The sequence below is a fragment of the Salvia splendens genome, unplaced genomic scaffold (assembly GCF_004379255.2).
Source record: "Salvia splendens isolate huo1 unplaced genomic scaffold, SspV2 ctg1056, whole genome shotgun sequence".
Taxonomy (NCBI): Eukaryota; Viridiplantae; Streptophyta; class Magnoliopsida; order Lamiales; family Lamiaceae; genus Salvia; species Salvia splendens.
In genome coordinates this window covers 10,013-33,101 of record NW_024598599.1, presented here as the reverse complement: position 1 = coordinate 33,101, position 23,089 = coordinate 10,013, and the positions used below count along the sequence as shown (strand labels likewise).

Below are 23,089 nucleotides of genomic sequence, written 5' to 3'. Positions count from 1 at the left end.
GACACTTCTTTTCAGCACGGAGATTAAGAATAGTGTGCAAAGTAAATGGAGAATAAAGTAAGAGATAATAAAGTAAGAGAGATGAAGAGAAAATAAATTAAGAATGAGGTTTACTTTTTTACCAAAAATAGAAATAACTCAATTATCTTAGAACTTTTCAAAATAGAAATATGACTCAATTAACATAGAATGAAAGGAGTAGTAAATACTGTATTCATCAATTTGTCAAGGCAAAAGTATGGATTTTATTTATACTGAATATTCAATATAGTATACGGTTTGAGAGTTTCGATATTGTGTACCCAGGGACGGATGTACATGATCCCCACAAGGGGCAAATGTCCCACCTAAAACAAAATTCATTTATGCTATTCTGATAGTTAATTTTAATTTTTTTTTCAAAATATCCTTATTTATGCCCCTTCTTAAATCATTAAAATGTCTCTCTTATTTACTCACTCTCTCTTATGTATATTGAAGAAATGAGTTGGTGCATAAATCAACTATGCATACGCATACCAAATAAGGTAGAACTAGCCAAACTTTGGGACTCCTCTAGGTAGTGATATTATTTAATTAAAGATACTAGGTTTGTCGTGCAATTTAATTCGTCATTTAACTTCTAAGGGGTGTCTTATATTGTTAACACCCTCTTAAATTGCTAACTATAACTCATTGATAGACATTGGATCGTTAAATCAAGGTACAAGATCATTCATCTACGAATATTGATGATATTAATGTCAATTAACAAAAAAGTTAGTTATAACTAACTTTTAAAAAATATCTTAAAATTTTAAATGATTATAACTATCTCAATTTAAATTATTTTTTCACACAACACATTTCAAATTAATGATAATTTTATAAGAATTCTAACGAGATCTCACTTGCATATGTTCCGATGTCAAAATTTTTAAAAAAATTGAATTTTTGTATTTTTGTTGTAGCATGTTAATGTCAACATACCTATGATAATATATCAATATAATACATATAAAATGTCAATGCTAAATTGTGTTGACATATTCAATTAATCGTGTTGAAATATTTAATATACTATATTGACATTTTAATCTAAAACCCTAGTTTTAGTAGTTTTCTTATCTTTTTAAATTTAAATAATAATAAAACGAAATTACACATCACAATTTATAGACCACTATATGTCTAAAATCTTATGATTTTAAATTATTTGTAGTTAATAATTAAAGATTGAGTTAGCAATAGATCATTCCTCTAACTTCTAATCTCTTTATGTTTATGCATTAAATGCCTAAATTCGTGGGATGAATTTTTTCCTAGCAATTTAAATTCCCGTGATTACTTTTCTCTCATTTGCATTAATTATCTAAATACGTAATTACGTAGCCGCATACGATAGCTACAACCAACGTCATGGAAACACAATACATACATATAACATATTTTAAACTATAAAAAGACATTATAATAAAATATGTGTAGAGTCATATTAGGTGTTAGAAAGGAAAATATGTAAGTAAGGAAAATAGGTAAGCAAGGAAAAAAAATCAATTCTCACCAGTCAGGGATATGACCCGGGAAAATTACAGTTAGGACCCCAGAAAAACTATATTCCACGTTTGACCACAAAACAGTCTGAAAGTTCCGTCTTAAGCCCAAAACATTTTGCACCCTTGGAAAATATACCTATTGCATGCATTGCCCAAAGTAAAATTGACCCTAAGGAGAGTGAGTGGATTTTTGATTGTGGGGCAACTGATACTATGACCTACGATCTGAAAGATTTTTGTGAATTTAATGGGGCAACTAAAAGCCAAATTCAAACTGCCGATGGAGAGTTGACCGTTGTGGGTGGGAGTGGAACCATTGAAATATCCTCAACCCTGAAGCTTACAAATTGCCTCTATGTGCCCAAATTATCTCATAAACTTATGTCTATCAGCCACGTGACGAAAGAATTAAACTGTACGTTACTAATGCATCCAAATTTCTGTGTATTACAAGATATCAGGACGAGGAGGATAATTGGGCGTGGCACTGAGCGTCAAGGTCTTTATTATGTGGATGAGATTACTCAACAAGGTGGCACCGTGATGCTTGCTCACGGATCTGCAAATCGGGAAGCTTGGTTGTGGCACCGCAGATTGGGGCATCCATCCTCGGGGTATTTAAAATTGTTTTTTCCTAAGTTTTCCCATTTTAAGGATATTACTTGCGAATCTTGTGTTTTGGCAAAAAACCACAGACAATCCTTTAGATCAAGTGATACTCGTGTTAAGACTATTTTTTCTCTAGTGCTGCCGATGTTTGGGGTCCAGCTCCTATTGTTGGTGATCATGGTTTTAAATATTTTCTCATTTTTGTGGATGACTGCACTAGATTGACTTGGGTAATATTTTGAAGCATAAATTTGACGTTTTTGAAAAATTTACCCGTTTCTTTACAATGATCCAGACACAATTCCAAACCACGATCAAAAATTCTTAGATCCGATAATGGTAGGGAAATTTGTTAACAAAGACATGACTGATTTTTTTAAAGAAAAGGGGTTAGTTTCATCAAACTACTTGTCCTTACACTCCTGAACAAAATGGCGTAGCTGAACGAAAGAATAGGATAATCCTAGAGGTCACGAGAGCCCTGTTTTTTGACTCAAATGTTCCTAAATTTTTATGGCCCGAAGCTGTTGCCACTGTTGTCTACCTGATTAATCGTTTGCCTACAAAAATTTTGGGTATAAAAACTCCTTTGCAGACTCTCGCATCCCTTACTGATATTCCCCCACCCCTCATACTTCCGCTCAAAATCTTTGGTTGTTCCGTTTATATGCATGTACCGAAACACGAAAGAGAAAAATTTTCTGCATGTGCAATAAAATGTGTTTGTTTGGGGTATGGGGTAAATCAGAAGGGCTATCGATGCTATCACCCGGGGTCTAGGAAGGTTATAACAACCATGAATTGTAATTTTCTAGAAAGTGAATACTTCTATCACACCCAACCTCGGGGTCAGGGGGAGTGCTGTTCAGGAGGAGTGTGATAAAATTGGACCCCTCAGTTTTCCGATGCCACATCCAAGTATCTCGAACGTGGAACCAACAGAACAAGCTAGTGTTACTGCCGAGTCAGTCACATCTGCTGTAGAGCCTCCTCAACCGCCTACGCCTGAATCGAGTCCTCCTCCAGTGATATCCGAGGTAATTCCTGAAACTAGCTCAGATAATACAGTTATTACTCCTGACACTTTTGGTGTAGACGAGAATGAGAATGCAACAATTGATGGTGATACCGGCCGCTATATACTCCCCAACAGAACTACTCGTGGGGTCCCGGCTAAGAGATATAGTCCTGAGAGGATTAGTAGAAGCCGATATTCTATGGCGAATCTGGCTAAAGCAAATCTAACAGAGATGGCTAGGGCGTTTGAAGCAGCACTTTACGAAGAAGAAGAAATCCCATATACAGCCGAGGAGGCTATGAAAATTGCTCACTGGCGAAAAGCAATGCTAGTAGAAATGCGGGCTCTGATGAAGAACAATACATGGGAAGTATGTTTTAAACCTGATGGAGTTCGAACTGTGGGATGCAGATGGGTCTTCACTATCAAACGGAGGCCAGATGGGTCGATTGAAAGGTATAAGGCGAGACTTGTGGCCAAAGGATACACTCAGACTTATGGAGTTGATTATGCTGAAACATTCTCACCGGTAGCAAAAATGAGTACTATTCGAGTGCTCTTCTCAATAGCGGCAGTCAAAGAATGGCCACTACATCAGTTCGACGTGACAAACGCATTCTTACATGGGGAACTGAAGAAGCCCATTTACATGGAGCCACCACCTGGATTTGTTGGAGATTTCGAAGGAGGAAAGATTTGCAAACTAAAACGAACACTATATGGGCTAAAGCAGTCACCTAGAGCTTGGTTTGGGAGATTCTCTGAGGCAATGAAGAAGTATGGGTATGAACAAAGCAACTCTGATCATACATTATTCTTGAAGAAAAGAGAAGGAAAGATTACATGCCTCATCATCTATGTAGATGACATGATTCTCACGGGAGATGATGAAGAGGAAATAAGCAAGCTAAGGAAGAATTTGTTTGCAGAGTTTGAAATGAAGGACTTGGGATTACTAAAGTACTTTCTGGGTATAGAAGTGCTAAGGTCAAAGAAGGGGATCTTCATCAGTCAGAGGAAATATGTACTTGACTTGTTAACCGAAACAGGACTACTGGACTGTAAGCCAGCAGATACTCCTATGATTTAGAATCATGGTCTGCGGATAGTTGAAGGAGCTGAAGCCACTCACCGCACGAGATATCAACGTTTAGTTGGGAAATTGATATACCTATCCCACACTAGACCCGACATAGCTTATGCAGTTGGAGTAGTTAGTCAGTTTATGCATGCACCTCAAGTAGCTCACTGGGAAGCAACACTGAGGATTGTTCGATATCTAAAAGGGACAGCGAACCATGGGATTCTATTCGAGAATCATGGACATTTAGAGATTCATGGATTCACGGATGCTGATTGGGCAGGGAACCCAAATGACAGAAAATCAACTGCTGGATATTTTACCTTTGTGGGAGGAAATCTTGTCACGTGGAGAAGCAAAAAACAGAAAGTGGTAGCCTTGTCAAGTGCAGAAGCTGAATTTCGAGGGATTAAGAGTGGGTTGACTGAGATTCTGTGGCTGAGGAAATTGATGACTGAGTTGAACTTAAACTCACAGAAGTCATGTAAGTTGCTCTGTGATAATAAGGCAGCAATCAGTATATCTGAAAATCCAGTTCAGCATGATCGGACAAAACATGTCGAGGTGGATCGACATTTCATCAAGGACAATATAGAGGCCAAGACGGTAGAACTTCATTTTGTGAGATCTGAAGATCAGTTGGCGGATATACTCACGAAAGCTGTCGATGCAAGAAGCTTCCATGAGGTATTGGGCAAGTTAAGTATCGGTAATCCCATTACTTAACTTGAGGGGGAGTGTTAGAAAGGAAAATATGTAAGTAAGGAGAATAGGTAAGCAAGGAAACAAAATTAATTAGGGAATGAGTATTATGGCAAATCTTGCCAATTTTATGTAACCCTTGGCCTATTTAAAGGAGGCGTACCTATTGTAATTCTCTGAACAAGTTGAATGAATAATACTCATATCTTTCAACATTAGGTATAGTAAATTAAACGAACGTGAATGATAAATGATATTGCCCATGATATGTGAATTCTCATAATAGGGGATTTACTTCTTCAACTAATTTTTTTTCTTAAGTTATATGCAATGATATACCTTGGACCTTGCTGGATTAATAATTTTAAAACTAGCAAATGTCAAGAATTGCGTTGAATGTGAAAGTGAAATACGATAATAGTGTGTATGTGATCACTAAAGTCAAGAATTAGACTTTCAGTTATACGCTCAACTTTGAACAAGAATGTCAATCGAGATCAAGTTGTATCTGTCTGATTTGGTTTGATTTAATTTAGAATATAGGATTTAGTTATTATCTGAAATTATATTGTTAATTATTTATGGCATGTAAAGTTTCTTGTTTCTAACTTTCGATGTATATTTACATAGAAATGCTATATTACGGATTTATATGAGCGTAACTTATGAGGATTACTTTTGATAAACTTATGTTTAGCATTGTTTATTCTTTTTTATACATTTAATTTGTTTATAGGGAAAATTGTTTCACTAAAATCATAATTTTTGGTTGAATTCTTATTAATTCCATATCTTTCATAATTAGAAATTAAATTATAATTTTTTACCAACGGGTCGTAGCACAGTTGGCAATGCGGAGCTTGACTCGTGCTATTTTTTCAATCAAAATGTCACCCACAAGTGTATGGGATAAGTAGCACGTGTCAAGCTAAAATTATCGATCCACGAAGACTAAAAGCCGGTTTGAGTACTATGATGCAATGTCAAACACTATCTAGACTAATAAAAGGGGGTTTTTGGTTTTTCTTAACTAAGAGCAAAGAACAAGTGAGCAAATTAAGACAATTAACTAAGCAAAACAAGTAAAATATGGTTTTCACACAAATTGGGAAAGGTAGGGATATGGATCCGTTAGAATGGATCAAGGTTGTCATCTAAGGGTCATGCTCATCTATTAGGCCTCAATTGTGGTTAGGAAAGTCGGGAAGGTTGGTTAGACCCCCTCTCGGGTGCATCTACCACGCGGATCAATCACTAGAGTAGGAGTCTCCTCCATACAATTCGAGATTGACTCCTAAGAACAACGGACCCAAGCCATCTCCCTAGCTCATGCATTTCTCGATCACATGTAATGCACACGGAGTTGTTGATTACACATCTATCCTAACCATGCATTTCTCAATGACAACAATTAGGCAAAAAAGATGTATCTAATTGGTAGCTAGTCAATTAGATATCAAAAGCTCAAGAATCAACAAAACCAACAAAATGAGATAGATAAGCATTAAACCATAGATTCAATCCGTACAATCCATTCAAACTTCACCAAATCCCCGAAGGAAATCTAGCTACTCATAGTTAAACACAAAACAAAAGAAAATACTAAAGAAACAAAGGAAAACACAATGGAAATTAGAATTCCCTAAGGTGGAATTGATGTTGGAGAGAGTCTTCATCTTCAATCTCTTGAAGATGGAAGCTTCCTTGCCTTCAATCCTCTTCAATCTCTCGATTTCTCTCTTGATTTTGCAGTGTGGGAGGTTAGGGCTCAAATGTGTGAAGTCCCCTTTTATACTCGGAGTGAAAATCAGAATAGAATGGGTACTTATTCAAAACACCCGGCCGGGTCTTCTCTCTGGAGCCCGACACCTGCTGCAAAACACCCGACCGGGTTTTCCGGGAAATGAAAAATACACGGTCGGGTTTCTTCTCTGGAATCCTCCTAAAAAATCAGCCTCTGCTCGTTTCAACCTGTTTTCATCACAAAACTATGACAAACTCATTAACTCACTTAATTAGTGAATATGTGGTGAAAAAACCTATATCAAACCCCTTAAATCATCAAAATCACTATCTAATCACCCACAAAACAATCCTAAACTATGAATTTGTCAACTCCCCCAAACTTAAACACTTGTTTGTCCCCAAACAAGAAGAAAGAAATAAGAAAACAAACTCATGTAAGGATGTTGGAGTGTCATCATTGCCTCAGTAGAAATAAAATAAACAACAAATATCAATGGCCTCGTAGACAAGTAAAGCATTATATAAAGTTTTGCTTCAAATTACTATCATGTAGTTAACCTTGCTAATTTGCCCTCACAAGGAGAAAATGCAATGTGCATTTGAAAATTTCACTCACTCTCAAAGTGTATAAGGTTCATGACATAACTCCAACATCATCCAGGCATGCATATTTTACCATAGGTTTTCTCGAAATATACACTCTCCTCTACTACGGTGTGACTAAAGATCAAAGGTCCGAAAGGTCTTTTTTATAGGTTATAATGTAGGCTTTTTGGATAGGTGAGGTAATTTTTGGCTAAAATGACTTTAATCCCCAAGATATAACTTATTCAACTTCACCAACTTTCTTCCCCAATCTTAGCTAGTTCTAGGCTTTGCCTAGACTCTTCCCATCTATCATCATTCCACATTTGTCTTTCACCTCTTTTGCAACCTTCAAGACACCATTTTCACCAAATACCAATTATTCACTCTTTTCATTATCATTTTTCTTTTCTTCTTTTTTTTTTCTTTTTCCTCCATGCTTTGCATGGTATTATCACTATTTTTTTTTCTTTCTTTTTTTCTTTTCTACCTCAACAAGCTTGTTTTTCATTTGCTAACACCACTTCCAAACTTTCATTTTCCTTTGATTACTCAAAAGTAACATATAAGAAACCCAACCCTTTGGTTTGTCAAAGAAAAGGTTTATAGGCTCAAAGTGGGCTAACAGAGATTATTAATATGATAACGGGTAGGAAAGGAATTTGGCTAACATGGATAGCCTAACATCCTCCCTTATCTCTATAACCACTATGTAGACTCAAGGAGATCGCGTGCAAGTTATAGAAACATATGACATGCTTGAGATAAAACACACATTTAAAAACAAAGTAGGCTTAATTCTCACATGGTATTTTTGGCTAAAGACAAGGCATCATGCAATTCACTTTAGGCAATTTAAAATAAAAAATTACATGTTACTTAGCCATATCAACAAGGTTTTCCAAAAAATTTTGCACAAAATCATCATTGGCAACTCCTCCAACATGTCTCACACTCGTTCAAACTTCAATTTTTTCACCCTATTATCATCTACCCAAGGGAGATTATTAAACATACTAAGAAAACAACAAAAACATTCCTAAAAAGAAACATAAACACAAAAACACAAGCAACATAAGTGGAACAAAGAAAACATTCCCCAAAATCCAAAAACAAAGAAAATCATAAGTTAGGTTACATGCCCAAATATCATAATCAAGTATAGCCAAAAGAATAGGGGTACAGACCGAGGTATCATCAAATCAAACAACGAGAGCATACATAAACCATGAGAGAGAGAGAGATAAGAGGGAATCCACTAGACACCCCCCAAACTTATTCCAAGCAAAGCTGGGATAAGTGTGAGAGAGAGTGGATCTCCCATGGACCTTCACTGCGGAGGAGGCGGATGCTGCTAGGAGCCACGGAAATTATCGAACCAAGCATTAAGGTTGGCCCATTGTGCAGTGTTGAACTCGGTAAATTGATTCCAGTTCTTCTTATACCGGTTCCATCGCGCGTCATTCTGGGCTTCAAACTGGTTCCACCGCGCGTCATTCCGAGCACAGTACTCCTGTTCACGTACCTCCATCCGAGCTAGCCTCTCGTTCAGTGAGCCATAATCCTCCTCTTCGCGCTCTTGCCGGCTCCGTGTCCTTTGGGTGCTTGTCCCGGCTCCACCGTCACCATGCTGTAGAATCCCTGCATCGGCCTCCTTGCGGACCTCGTCATCATCTTCATCTTCATCTTCATCCGCATGCTCAATCATCAAGTGCTCGGGAACCTCGGGAGCATCAGGAAACTCAGCATGGTCCAGCTCCTCGTACTCATCCGGGTCAACATCATAGAATTTATCGGCCAGGTGTCGTGCTGTGATAGCTTGGTGGATCGGGGAATTCATCTGCCAATTCCTTCTTTCTGTGGGCCCGTTGATGTACGTGTTGACTGGGTCTGGAAGAGGGAAGTGATCCTTCAACTTCTGTAAGAAGAAGACTCGGCCCCCATACTATACTCCTAGATCATGTGATCTCTGGAGTGCTTCAATATCCAAAACTCTGGGCCTTCGATCTTGCGTAAAACTGCTAGTATTCACGCCCAAGTGGCGCGCAATGGCGCCCACCACAGCACCTCAACAAATAGTACCCACTTTCCTTTTTGATGCTCGCTCCAAATTCTTCACAATGTAATAGGCCATGTTCATTGGCCTTCTGTGGACGAGGCACCACAACAAAAGCAGTTCATCCTTCTGGACACTCCCTGTTTCGGCTTGAGCGAATGGATGGTTATTGCAAGCCTTCTGGATCAAGCGGAGAATAGGGTTCCGGATCATGGAGCTCTTGGCACGAACGACCTTGAACCCCTCGGTCTCAAGAGTGATGTCATTCCAGAATCTGCCATTCTTGAACTCCATCGGCATGTTATACTCATCCGTTGTGATCCCATAGATCTCCTTTAGATCCTCCATGGATAGCTCGTATTTCGTGTTCCTTAGCCGGAACTTTATGGCTGCAATACTCCTCCCCCGCTCACTACCTCTAATGTGGTTAAGAACTCAAAGGTGAGGCGGTGGTAGGAAACGATCTCCCTTGTGGAGATCCCAGTAAGTTCCCCCACGTTGCATAGCTCATCAAAGCATTGGAGTAGGCCCAAATTATGTAGAAGCGCCTGGCAAGGTTGCCTTGCAACCTTGTAATCTTGTTGGGCCAGAGCCTTCCACATGGCCCGTTCCTCTGCAGTTCTTAGAGTGACCTTGCATCCTGTTGCTGTGAGTGCCATTGTAGCTACGAATGCAAAGTATTAGATCATAATGTAACCAAAACTTAACAACTCAATCCACCATTACAAGGTAGCACATGGAGTATACTTCACTATTCTCATAATCACAAGTAAGTATAGGCATCACCCCCCCATCATGTGCTTATATACCAACAATCAAAGCATAAAACAAAAGAAACTAAGCACAAAATCACAATTGAAGCTCAAGAGATGCACAAATTCATCCTACACTTGTTCTAACATGTAAAGATCAAACATTTCACTCCATGATACCACAAATTCATCATTAATCCTCATGCTTGTAGCCAAATTCTTCCCCAAAATCCAATCAATCACAAGTATCAACAATTCAAACCAATATTACCCACAACTACAGCATTCTTCTATTGATTTATCTTTCTACAAACCCAACTCTTCATCAACATGAAACAAAAAAGCAACAATATCCAACAAAGGCAACATATCAACACATTCAACTTCACATTATGCAAACAATTTCAAAATTCTCACTCATTTTAGCAATTCTACAACAAATCCACACTAATCCTCAAAAGCCCACAACTATGCATCAAATTCATCATATTCTTCCATAAATCACTCAATAGTCAACAATAATCCATGGGTGAAGAAGAAAAGAGGGAGAAGTTCATACCTTTGGGGTTTAATTGAAGTGGAATTCGAAAATTAGCTTCTTTGCCTTGTTATCACCAAAATTTTCACCGATTAATCGGTTTAAAATGTGTAAAAGAAAGATTAGAGAAAAGATTAGAGTGTAGAAGTGAGATTGGAAGGGAGGAATTCAGAGGAATTTGCCTGAGAATCGGATATGGGGGCTAGGGCTTCGCGAGATGAGGCACCGGGTTTTTTTCTGTCGGGTGTTCTGCGAAGCAGCTATATATATGTGACTAAAACACCCGATCGGGTGATCTGGAAATTAGAAAACACCTGGTCGGGTTCTCTCTGGACCCCGACGGTTTCTTCAAAACACCCGACCGGGTTTTTCTGAAAATGGAAAACACCCGGCCGGGTTTCTTCTCTGGACCCCGACTGATTCTTCAAAACGCCCGACCGGGGTTTTCTGTCTAGGCAGAACACACCCAGCCAGGTTTCTTCTCTGGACTCCAACCCATTTTTTTTTCGTTCCTTCCGTTTTTCACCCATCCAAACCTATTTTCCTGTTCCAGCACACTAAAATAAACACAAACCCAACTCAAACGTATTTGGGATATTAAACACACTTAAAACGACACACCAAAACAAACACTAAGAAAAATCCTAAAAACGAAAGAAAAAAACATTGACTCAAATAAAATTGTACCTATTAGGGGTTGCCTCCCCCATAGCGCAATTGTTTAACGTCGTTTGCCCGATGGTCTTCAAGCTCCTCTTTACTCGGTCAAGGCCACAACAAACACCTCATCTTGTTGATCCTTGGAGTAGAATCTGTTGATGTTGCGGCCATTTGCCATGAAAGTGCCTCCATCGGGCCCAATGAGCTCCATTGTTCCATTGGTCATCACATTTTTTATAGTGAAGGGCCCCGACCATTTAGACTTGAGCTTGCTCGAAAATAACCTCAATTTATGATTGAAGAGTAACACCGCATCCCCCGGGAAGAACTCCCTCTTTTCAATTATCTTGTCATGATATGTCTTCAACCTTGCCTTGTAGATAGAAGAATTGGCATAAGGCTCATTCCTAAACTCATCTAGCAAATTAAGGTGAAGCATTCTCTCCTTTCTGGCCTTTAAGAAATCCAAGTTTAATTTCTTCACTCCCCAATATGATCGATGCTCCATCTCTACCGGATGGTGACAAGATTTGCAAAATACCAATTGATATGGCGACATCCCAATGGGTGTCTTATAAGCCGTCCTATACGCCCATAATGCATCATCAAGCTATAGTGACCAATCCTTTCGATTTGTGCTCACCGTCTTCTCTAGAATTTGCTTCACCTCCCGGTTGGCTAGCTCGGTTTGACCATTGGCTTGGGGATAGTAAGGTGTTGTTACTCTATGCATCACTCCATATCTAGCAAGCACACTTGCAACAGATTGTTGAAGTGGGAACCTCCATCACTAATTAGAGCTCGTGGAGTGCCAACCTTGTGAAAATATTCTTTCCACAAGTGTCACAACTTTGGGAATCATTGGTGTGGTAGGAATAACCTTTACCCATCTAGACACATAGTCCACCACCAAAAGAATATACTCATAATCAAACGATGATGGAAAGGGGCTCATGAAGTCGATCCCCTAAACATCAAACAATTCAACTTCCACAATTGGGGCCATTGGCATTTCCCTCTTCTTTGACACCCCCGGTCCTTTGGCACTCATTGCATTGCATCACGAACTTGTGGCAATCACCATCAATACTTGGCCAATAGAGGCCGCTTTGAAGTAGCTTCATTGTGGTCCGGTTTGCGCTCCGAAAAAGAGGCCACGGTTTTTTTTTTTGCTTCATCTAGTTATTTGAATTTGATTAAGAAATCCGCAATTTGTTTTAAATTATATGCACAGTTTGTAAAAGTTGACTACAAAGATGCACAGCTTTTTATAACTTCAGCTAATTTGTGAATCCGTAGGCTAGTTTTTAGTGTTTTATATCTGCACATAAATTTATCCTTTGTTTTGTGACATTATTGATCTCAGTTTGACATGCTTAGAACAGGTTTGCAAGATCGATCCTGCACTCTGATAATATGATCACCGACAACGATGATCTGTTGATCGAGATCCTCCTCTGGCTGCCGGCTAAATCCCTCATCAGATTCAAATTGGTGAGCAAGAAATGGTTCGATTTGATCTCGAGCCATCATTTCTCTGAACAGCATACTCTGCAGCAGCGCCACCGACACCGTCATTCAAAGTTGAGGCCTTCCCTCCTCCTCCATCTCGCAGAGGCATCAAGTTACTTGTATCTTCACAGCAGCCCCAATGGTGAAAAGTTGGTGCCATATGCTTTCTCCTCGTCTCTAGCTTCTCCAACTATACGGAGCTTCTCCAACGGCCTCTTTCTGCTCCAGTGCCGCAATGTCGAGAGCCCTTTTGAAGTTTGTCGCTCGCGTCTACAATCCAGCCACAAAGCAGTCCAAGAAGATCTTGCTCAACGTGGATCGCATGTATAGAAGTGACTTGGCATTCGATCCCCTGAAATCGCCTCATTACAAGATTATTTGCATCAAGACTACTCCGAGGAGATCATCCAGCCTCTGCCGGAGTTGGTGGAGGCGCTGTCAGACTGAGGTGTACGAGTCTGATACTAGCACCTGGAAGGTTTGTGGCGAACCCTTTTTGGCTCCACGAGAACTGGTGTTTGATCACGGGATAGAGTGGAAAGATTGCATCCACTGGTGTGGGGTCTTCTTTGATCTTCAAGAGTGTAGTATTGGACAGCATCCAGAAATTGTGGTTCCCGGGGATGCTGAAACGGGGGGTTTCCTCCAGAAATATGTAGAGTCGAATGGCTTTTTGCATAATGTCTCTCACTTCCCCACAAAGAAATCTGTTATGGTCTTTGAACTGTACTCTGAATGGTCGTTGAAGTATCACATTAACCTTGATGGAGGGAGAAAGCGAAAAGGAAGAAGATAGCAAGTTGGTGCTTCATGAACCAGGCAAGATTATGTTAGGATCGTCGACTGCAACATTAGTTTGATATTGTCCGCTTTGGGTCAAGCCCGCACGGATTTGTTTTTGGGTCACTCCCAAAAGGGCTCAAACTAATTGGGGTTGGACAGGAATTATATACACCTTCCAACTTCCCTTGTAACCCAACAAACCTCCCCTCAAACCGAGACCACATCGGGAACGCAGTCGACACGAACATGGGTTGTTCTAGCCCTGGCCCCTGGGTCATCCTGGGCCCGACTCTAACTTTGAGTCCTTCAGGGCCCGACCTTAACCGAGGCTCATCTAGGCACGACCCATAGCCACCTGGGCTCTGATACCACTTGTTAGGATCGTCGACTGCAACATTAGTTTGATATTGTCAACTTGGGGTCAAGCCAGCACGGATTTGTTTTTGGGTCACTCCCAAAAGGCCTCAAACTAATTGGGGTTGGACATGAATTATATACACCTTCCAACTTCTCTCCCTCATCCGATTTGGGATGGGTTTGTAACCCAACAAACCTCCCCTCAAACCGAGACCACATCGGGAATGCAGTCGACACAAACATGGGTCGTTTCAACCCTGGCCCCTGGGTCATCCTGAGCCCGACTCTAACCCGAGTCCTTCAGGGCCCGACCCTAACCGGGGCTCATCTAGGCACAACCCATAGCCACCTGGGCTCTGATACCACTTGTTAGGATCGTCGACTGCAACATTAGTTTGATATTGTCCGCTTTGGGTCAAGCCCGCACGGATTTGTTTTTGGGTCACTCCCAAAAGACCTCAAACTAATTGGGGTTGGACAGGAATTATATACACCTTCCAACTTCCCTCCCTTATCCGATGTGGGATGGGTTTGTAACCCAACAGATTAAGTTTTACGCGCTGCAAGAGAATTGCGCGCGTGAAGGGGCTCGTAGATTTCGAAGGGAAGGAAGGAGTTTTACAAAGATGGACAGGCTGAATCCACTATGAACCGTAGTTTTCAAGTCATTGAAACTCTAGCTTCTGTTTGATTCGCGGTAGTTTCAAGGTTATGTTTTTCATGTTTCTTGATCTCACCACATGGTTATCTTGTTTATTTATGTATTGTGAATTCTTTTAACTCCCAAAGTTTGTGATTTATGTCTTGGGCACAACTATTGACGCGGGCTGCATGGTTTGCCTGACATCTTTTGTTGCACAATTTTAATTATCCGTGCACTTTGTGGCTTCTTGTTTTAATTTTTCTTGCACGAGAGTAAACTAACACTCAAAATGAATACTAATACTTATAAAGTGCTTCATCAAAATAGGAAAAAATTATTGTAATTTGATTGCCGAGCATCATGGTCCTTAGACTTCAAAAATAATTTACTTTGAACAACAATTATACTAGTATTACTTACCAACAAATTGGATTAAGCCACACTCACTTGAAACATAGATTAACAGTACCGCATTAATTCCCAAGTTAAATAATGGCTCATATGAAAAATAATTAAGCCGCTGCTTTAATGACTCATTAAATATGATTTCCCAACACTATATTAATAGTATCAATTTTTGTAAGATATAGTACTGTATTCAAATACATAACATAGCATAGTTCAGATTTGTATTATGTTGAGCCCACAAATTGGACTGGCCTGTTTTTTTGTTGTTCCAAAGTAGAAAGATTATGCCGTTGTAGTAATCAACAGCATCTGATATAATCAATTAATTATGTACAGTTTCAAGTAAAAAATAATGCACGTATTCCTTCCCATTAGTAGTAATTTCATAGGTATAAAATATGATACTCCCTCCGTCCCGAGCTACTCGCTCATTTCCTTTTCGGCACGGAGATTAAGGAATGAGTGTATAGGAAAGTAAAAAATGACGGCTATAGGTGAAAATTTTTACTAAAAATGGAAAGAGTGCAAGTAACTTGGGACGCCCAAAAAGAAAATACGTGCGAGTAGTGCGGGACGGAGGGAGTACTATTTATGAATTCGAGTTATATCATATTTTCGAGTATTGCATTGTTCCCGATTTAGTTTTCTTTGACTAAAGATAAGAAGTAGTAGTTAATGCACATTTTTTTTCTGAAAAAACCTAAATAAAAATTTATGTATTGTGAATACTTACAGTTTTTGGGGTCAAAATGAAAATACGAATTAATTAGGAGTACTATAGAAATAGACTGTTATCCTATTCATAGAGCTCTCTTTCTAAAACCTTCCCCAAAACAAAAATCTCACTACACACCTAAATCCTCTCGCAAATTCACCCTTGGTTGGAGGGGGAAAGCATCTGGAAATCGCCTACACTAAATCTCGAATCGCGGTTGAAAGCTTGCAAGGATTCATGGCGGTGGAGGTCCCAACGAAGGCCGGCGGGTTGATGGGAAATTCTCAGCAAAATCCGGTGGCTTTGGTGCAGGCCAAGCTGAAGGAGGTGGAATTGAAGTTCAAAGGCTGGTTGGCGAAGCAATCTCTCCCGGTTGAGGCCGCCGTCGTCACCGTCACCAGCGCCGCCCAAGGCGCCGCTATTGGCGCCTTTATGGGAACGATCACCGGCGGCGACGGAAATTCACTTCTCATGCCGCCTCCTAACGCTGCTAACCTTAATCCCGATGCTATGGCGTCGCTCAAACAAGCTCAGGTATACCTTTTTCCTTTTGTTTTTGAAAAATTAGATAAATATTGGAGTGTTTGTTGTTTATTGATAGGCTTCTTTGATGGTTTTTAACTTTTTATCCATATCTTGCCGCTTCTATGTTAGATAGTCTGTTTTCTCGTGAGTCAGGAGATTCTGTTATTGTGAGTTTGTGAAAATATTGCATATCCTTATTCTTTTGCAGCTTTATTTGTTGTTTTGGTATTGTTTTTATTTCATTTCGATATATCGATTGTTTAGCATGATGTGATATTGGAGATGGGGGTTGCTCTGCGGTGGGCACGTTTGTGTTGAGTTATTTTGCTGATTATGTTCAGTGATTAAGATTTGACGCCTATTATGCTTTAGCAAGCTTTCATAACTGGACTCGTACTGCGTGAAATTGGTCATGTTTATACCTCATTTTTCGTGTTCAGGCTCTTGCTGGAGGTCCATTTGTACAAGCTCGCAACTTTGCTGTCATGACAGGTGCAAATGCTGGTATTTCTTGTGTTATGAAACGATTGAGAGGCAAGGATGATGTTCAAACCAGGTATGGGTTGCTGGAACCTTGCCAACTTTGTATCTCCATTTTTGGGTGAGCTGCAATTAGGAAATATGAACAATACAAAGTTAGCTTTCAACCATTGCTGCATGAATTCGAAGCTCTGTTTATTGCCAGGCTGATCAACAAATTTTAAAATGTTTGTTGAACTAGAAAGTGCCCATTGAGATCTGTATAGATGGGCTATTTAAATTAAAGTTGAACTTTTATCCAAAGAGTGGTGCTGCAAATTCCTAATTTTTCCTTCACATTTATCTTTCTTTACTAATTATATCAATTTCATCATAATTCTTAAAGGAGAAGAATGTTTACAGACTCTTAATCTGCTTTATGATATTGTGTGCTACATTGATGAATATAAAATTCATTTGAAAATACCTGAGTGATCTTTTACTCCTGTGCAACTTGTAAATCTGTCTTTTGGGATATACTCTTAAGTCTTGCCAATAGATGATTCAACAATTTCATATTGTTATCTTAATTATGATTTATGTGAACTGGGATAAGGTAGATGATCCTAAAAAGTTAAAGACTTGATATTGAATTACGAAGCTGAAGGTCTCAGCCATTCACTTTGTTCTCTATGCGGATGCATCGGTTAATTGTCAGGGATCTAGGCTTGTTTTGTTTTTCATACACTATTTCCTTTCTCCTTTTTTTGAACCCAAATGTTTGTCTTTCTCTCCTGTTGTGGATTGTAATTCTCTGGTATTGGTCACTGTAGTATGGCTGCAGCTTTTGGCTCAGGGGCCTTGTTTTCATTAGTAAGTGGTATGGGTGGCCCGAATCCAGCAGCAAATGCTCTTACATCTGGTCTTTTCTTTGCACTTGTTCAAGGTGGAATTTTCCAGGTGATTTTACTCGACTCCATGGAACTTGTCCTTGTAAACTTGTTATTTCTACTATAACTATACAGAGTATGATGCAGACTTGGGATTCAGATCTGTTAATGGATGTAAATAAATTGGATTTTTTGCATTAGGAATTCAGATTTTGTTACCATGAGACCCTTTTCATTGTTTGAACAGTTGGGTCAGAAGTTTTCACAACCACCAGCTGAAGATCTGAATTATGTGAAAACGAGATCGATGCTGAACGATCTTGGCCTGCAGAACTACGAGAAGAATTTTAAGAGAGGACTGTTAACGGATACCACACTGCCACTGATAACTGACAGGTAAAAATTCTGAAAAGTGTCACCAGAATGGCCTAGAATATGAAGTCAGAGTCTTTGCTTAATAACATGGCCTTTTCTCTCCTATGTAAAATTTCAGTGCTCTCAGAGATGTGAAAATACCTCCTGGACCAAGATTGCTCATTCTGGAGCACATAGAGAGGTAAATGCAAGGATTAATCTTGGTAAATTTTTAGCTGATTTTGTGAATTTTTTTCGAAGTTGTGATTTTATCTTGTGTCAGCAGGGAACCCGAGTTCATAAACAGGCGAAAGGGGCCTCATTGAAGGGCAACTGCAACGACACACACTACTTGCTAAGTTATGATTGTGTTGCTAGAGAAGAGATTAGTATCTTTCTAAGAGAGAGAGTTGGCGAGAATTTTGTGGTATAATGTTGAATTATATTTTTTTTATTTGGGATCTTAATTAGAGAAATGTGATTTTCCTCAGTTATTATTGCCCTTCGTTATATTCAAGCAAGTGTTGTTGATTGAAAGCTACCTCTCTTTAAATTTTTTTCACCACCACACTTATGATTGAGCCTTGTAGTTGTTCTATACCAAATATACAAAGCTCGAGATTGAAAAGGCTTTACTCGAATGAAAATTATGTCTAGATAAAAGTCTTGTTAGGCCATCCGCAATGGGCGGACGATGGCACGCCCGATGGCGCGCATCGTCCGTGCCATTCATCGTCCGCCCCCACTGTGGGTGTGTGGCATAGGCCGCGGACGATAGTCGCGGCCTATGCTCCGCGGACGATGGCCATCGTCCTCGCCATCGTCCGCTCCATTGCGGACGTCGCGGACGATGGCCATCGTCCGCGACATCGTCTGCCCCATTGTGAAGGCCGCGGACGATGGCACGCGGTTTCGTTTTTTTATAAATAGCGTTCATTTGTAACATTTCATTTCACACGATTTCATCTTCGAAACTTACATTTACATAATTACTACGAAATGGATTCAAGCCCCAATAGCCATACGTTTAGCGGAGAGGCGCATTGGCCGGGTACAGAACCCGGCGATTATCGTTCGTTCGGAGACAACACCCATTACGATCCCGATTTCAGTACGGAATCGTATGGGTTGTCTGATATGGAGCCGTCGCCGCACCGCCCAACCGCATCGGCCGATCCCGCCCCCGCAGTGACCGGTGCCGCCAAGGGGAAGGCGAAGCGGAACCGGCAGTGGGCGCAGAAGTTGCCGCCTCAGGGTGACTGCGATGAGTACGCCCCCGGCCGTACGAACTACACCGGCGACGAAACTCTCACTTTGGCCCGGTGTTGGGTAGATATATCGGAAGATCCGATATTCGCCAACAACCAGAGACAGACCGCGTACAAGGAGCGCATCGCGGACCTCTACAATTCGGTCAAGCCGCCGACCGCGTACAAGCGCAAGCGTGAGCAACTCCACAAGCACTGGGATCAAATCAAGAAGCAAGTGAACTTGTACTCGGCGGAGTTCGAGAAGTGTGCGCGATCACAGGGGAGCGGCGAGAGCGTGCACAACGTGCGCTCTAAAGCGATGTTGTCGTACCGGTCGATGTTCGGCGAGTTCAAGCACGAGGCCATCTGGGCGCTCTTGAGGGAGAAGCAGAAGTTCCAAGGTGGAATTCTGCACACTGGTGCGCCGAAGAGGACGAAGGTCACCGAAGCTGGTGACTACACGAGCAGCGGCAGCGGCACTAACCCGGTTGACCTCAACCGGACGTACGTGGATGAAGGGAGTTCTGGCACACCGGTGTCTTCCCGGCGTCCTCCCGGCATCAAGGTTGCGAAGGCCAAGGAGAAGGCGACCGCGACGTCATCGTCGACCGCTGCAACCCCTGATCCGGACCCGGATGAGCTCCCGACGCAGACGTCCACCGCGTTTGCGTCGTTAGCTACAGCGTCGATGGCAAGGACGATGTTGCAGACGCACAAGGCCCTCAAGAAGTGCACCGACCCCGAACAAGCCGAGTATCTCCGTGCATTACTCGATGAGTTGCGTAGGAAGTTGGGAATTGGCCCGACTTAGTTTTTTTCTTTTTTTAGTTGAATGGTGTAATTTTTTTTTTATTAAAACTTCGCCGTTTGTTATTTAGTCGTTTTTTTTTACTCGTTACGTGTTATTTGAAAACAGTTAAATTAATTAAACAAAACAACAAAATGATGATGTGGCGCCCCACTGCAGGTGGAGAATGAGGAGGATAAAAATGCTGACGTGGCGTGCCATAGGGCGCCCCACTGCTGATGGTCTTATGAACCTTTACTATGCTAATTTTGTAATGGCCTAAGTATTTTTTTTGTGCAATTTCCCGTGTTAGACAAAAAACTTGGTGAACGTTGAAAGACGAAGAAAGTGTGTACCAATTCCCCACATCTCATTTTCGAGGCTTAGAAATTGAGCAACCTATGATCTAATTTCATTTAAATTGAAAATCTTGATTTATTTTGTTTATTTTAAAAATATTTATTGATAGAACTCTTTGAGCAAACTGAATAATTGTCGAATGTCTTATGTTTAAATTTCTGAAGTTCAAAGTACCTATTAAAAATATTATATGTAATGTATTTCGATGGTGATATTAGTTATATACATCTACGCTATTTTGGTGATATTAGTTGTTGGTTTGGATTTCGAAATCGGTCATGACTCGTGGTTTGAAATTCGAAATCAGACTTTTATTGTTGAGAATTGAAAAATAGTCGGTCAAATGTCAAAACAAACATATTGTTTCGATTAAACTCGTCCCAATAAAAATTACTAGTATCTATTTTCAAAGATCAAATTAGTTTAAACTTTAAACATTTGAAGAATATAATTATGTATTCTATAATCTATATTACTACTACTACTACTACTATATATGATTCATCATTATAACAAATTGAAAAATTGAGGCTTAATTAAATGGCTGTAAACTCGGAATACTAATTATATATTCTCAAACTAGTTTATTTGAAGGATCGAATATTTCACAAACTTTACATTTCTCATCTTTATTTAGCGAAATTGGAGTAGCTTATCTCTTCTATACATATAAATGGTGCTAACTCATAAAGAGAATTGACAATCATAAAAAATTAAAGAAACTAAAAAATAATGTCATTGAGAAATGAAGCTTGAAAATGAGGAAGTTTGTTGAGGCATTCCGGCAAGCTGCTCCATCAACTCCATAATCCGGGCTCTGTATTCCCGGGCCTGGCCCACCGCCTCAGCCTCGAGCTCCATCAACTTTACAAGGAACACCTCATTTTAGAGTGGGAACGTTTACTTTTATAAATGGATTTCATTTGTGTTATTTTCAAATTTCAAACTTGTTTCTTTCTATGGGATATTCAACAGAAAAATATAAAGTTCTGACCTCTCATGGCCCATTATTTAACAAATCCAGTTGAGAATTAGAGATTAGGGATAATATTATACTCTCCTATAATCAATATTTTTATTAAGGGGATGGATATACTGAGAAATTTGAGATTTATGTATAGAACTATTCTAAATTTAGCTTCAAAACCTTTAAATCGGCCCATAAATTTTTGACATAGCAGCTTTTCACAACAAATCAATATTGACTAACATTCTACGTATTAAACTTAAAAAGCAATAACAATGCATCAACTATTTTCTTAGGTAAAATGTATCGATCAAACATTTCATACTTTTCATGGACATAGGATTAATAAACTAATAATGATGTAAATATTTGAGTTGTTAACTAAACCGACCTAATTCAACATGAACCTATGACTAAAGCGGGCTAGGCATCAATCCGGTCCGGCCCAAATAGAGCTTGTTTCAACCGATAACCCCAACTAAAGTGCGCTTTATTTAATCGTTGGACCGGGCTGGGACGGGCCAGGCCTGGTCCAAGTCATACCTGTCCTGGCTAGACAGAGTTAGGTTTGGTTATCTGATACGGAGAAACCCGTATCAATGATAATTGGCGAGAATTCGCCGGATATTGAAGGTCCGTTCGCGGAGGAGTCTCCGTCGAGCAACCGATGAACAAAGGCGGAAAAGTAAATTGCAGAAAAATAAAAGACGGAACGATAAAGATAATTATATTTCTTTCATGATTCTTTCAAAAGATAACAAAGACTCATATTTATAATACTCCCTAATAACCTAACTTAGTAATCAAGAAATAGGAAAGATATGGAAATCAATAATATATGAAATAATAGAGATATGAGGATATTCTATAGATATACTCGTATCAACTGCCCATGGTTAAAATTCACCATGTCCTCAAGGTGGAAACCATGAAGCCACAACGAGAGTTAAAAGCCGAAGCTTTAGCGAGGTATCTTCTCCAGGATCAAATGCACACCGAACAGTAGAGCATCTCCCTTCATCACTTCCATCAAAAATCATCAAAGGATGACTATTGTGGTTGCCAAAATTCATCGTTAAAATGGGAAGCTTGTCCACGCGTACCAGAATGCTCAAACACGACGTGTCCTTGCGCGGAGGAATCCACCGTTTATCACCGTCAAGCGATGTTGGTCGATGATTCATTCTTGCAACATCACCATCAATTGGATTCGCGTCATCATTAAAACCTATATCATCCAAATTGTGAAATTTCTCTGTAACTCTACTCTTGCCGAGAGAAGAACTAAAGCAGTCGCGTTTCACACCCTCTGAAATCCCTAATTTTATAGAACCGGGGAAAACAACAAGTAGAAAATGAGGGACCGATGTTGGAATGGTATTAGAGTCGCCCGACTGAGAGATAATGGCTAGTGGGAGTGGGTCATCGTCTAACAATTCTCCCTCATCTCCATTGATATCAGGGCTGCACGGAGGAGTTGGCGGGGGTAGATTCATGGACGAGACAGCAGTTGTAGCGGCCAGTGGGGCGGCTGTGCGGAGATGGCTCGTCGGCCTCGTTGCGGCGTGTGGATCGCCCAGGCAGCGTTTGTTTGCATCCATCTGAGATGCCAATTGCTTGACAGTTGCGGTCAAGTGCTCAAGCTGTGAAACCAAGGCAGCCAACTGTAGGTTCGGTTCCAAATTCGGCGTCACCGGATCACGTGCCATGCCGAGAGGCTCCATATAGCCTACACCATTGTAAGGCGGCTGATATGGAGACGATGGCGATTGGAAGAGCTGGTAAGGCGGTTGTGCA

The 23,089-nt window shown here is 40.2% G+C and overlaps 2 protein-coding genes and 1 pseudogene across 2 annotated transcripts; 2 read left to right on the top strand and 1 right to left on the bottom strand.

Annotated features, from left to right (window-relative positions):
- Positions 1-11,379: 11,379 nt before the first annotated feature.
- Positions 11,380-11,790, bottom strand: LOC121788483. The gene has a single exon (XM_042187145.1). It carries the CDS (start codon positions 11,788-11,790, stop codon positions 11,380-11,382), a length of 411 nt encoding a protein of 136 aa, XP_042043079.1.
- A 908-nt stretch (positions 11,791-12,698) lies between these two features.
- On the top strand, positions 12,699-13,590 carry LOC121788482 (annotated as a pseudogene).
- A 2,206-nt stretch (positions 13,591-15,796) lies between these two features.
- LOC121788478 (chloroplastic import inner membrane translocase subunit HP30-2-like) lies at positions 15,797-18,422 on the top strand. The gene is made up of 6 exons (XM_042187143.1): positions 15,797-16,234; positions 16,666-16,781; positions 17,518-17,644; positions 17,822-17,970; positions 18,068-18,130; positions 18,215-18,422. The coding sequence occupies exons 1-6, from the start codon at positions 15,938-15,940 to the stop codon at positions 18,252-18,254; spliced, it is 792 nt and encodes a 263-aa protein (XP_042043077.1). The 5' UTR covers positions 15,797-15,937; the 3' UTR covers positions 18,255-18,422.
- Positions 18,423-23,089: the final 4,667 nt, after the last annotated feature.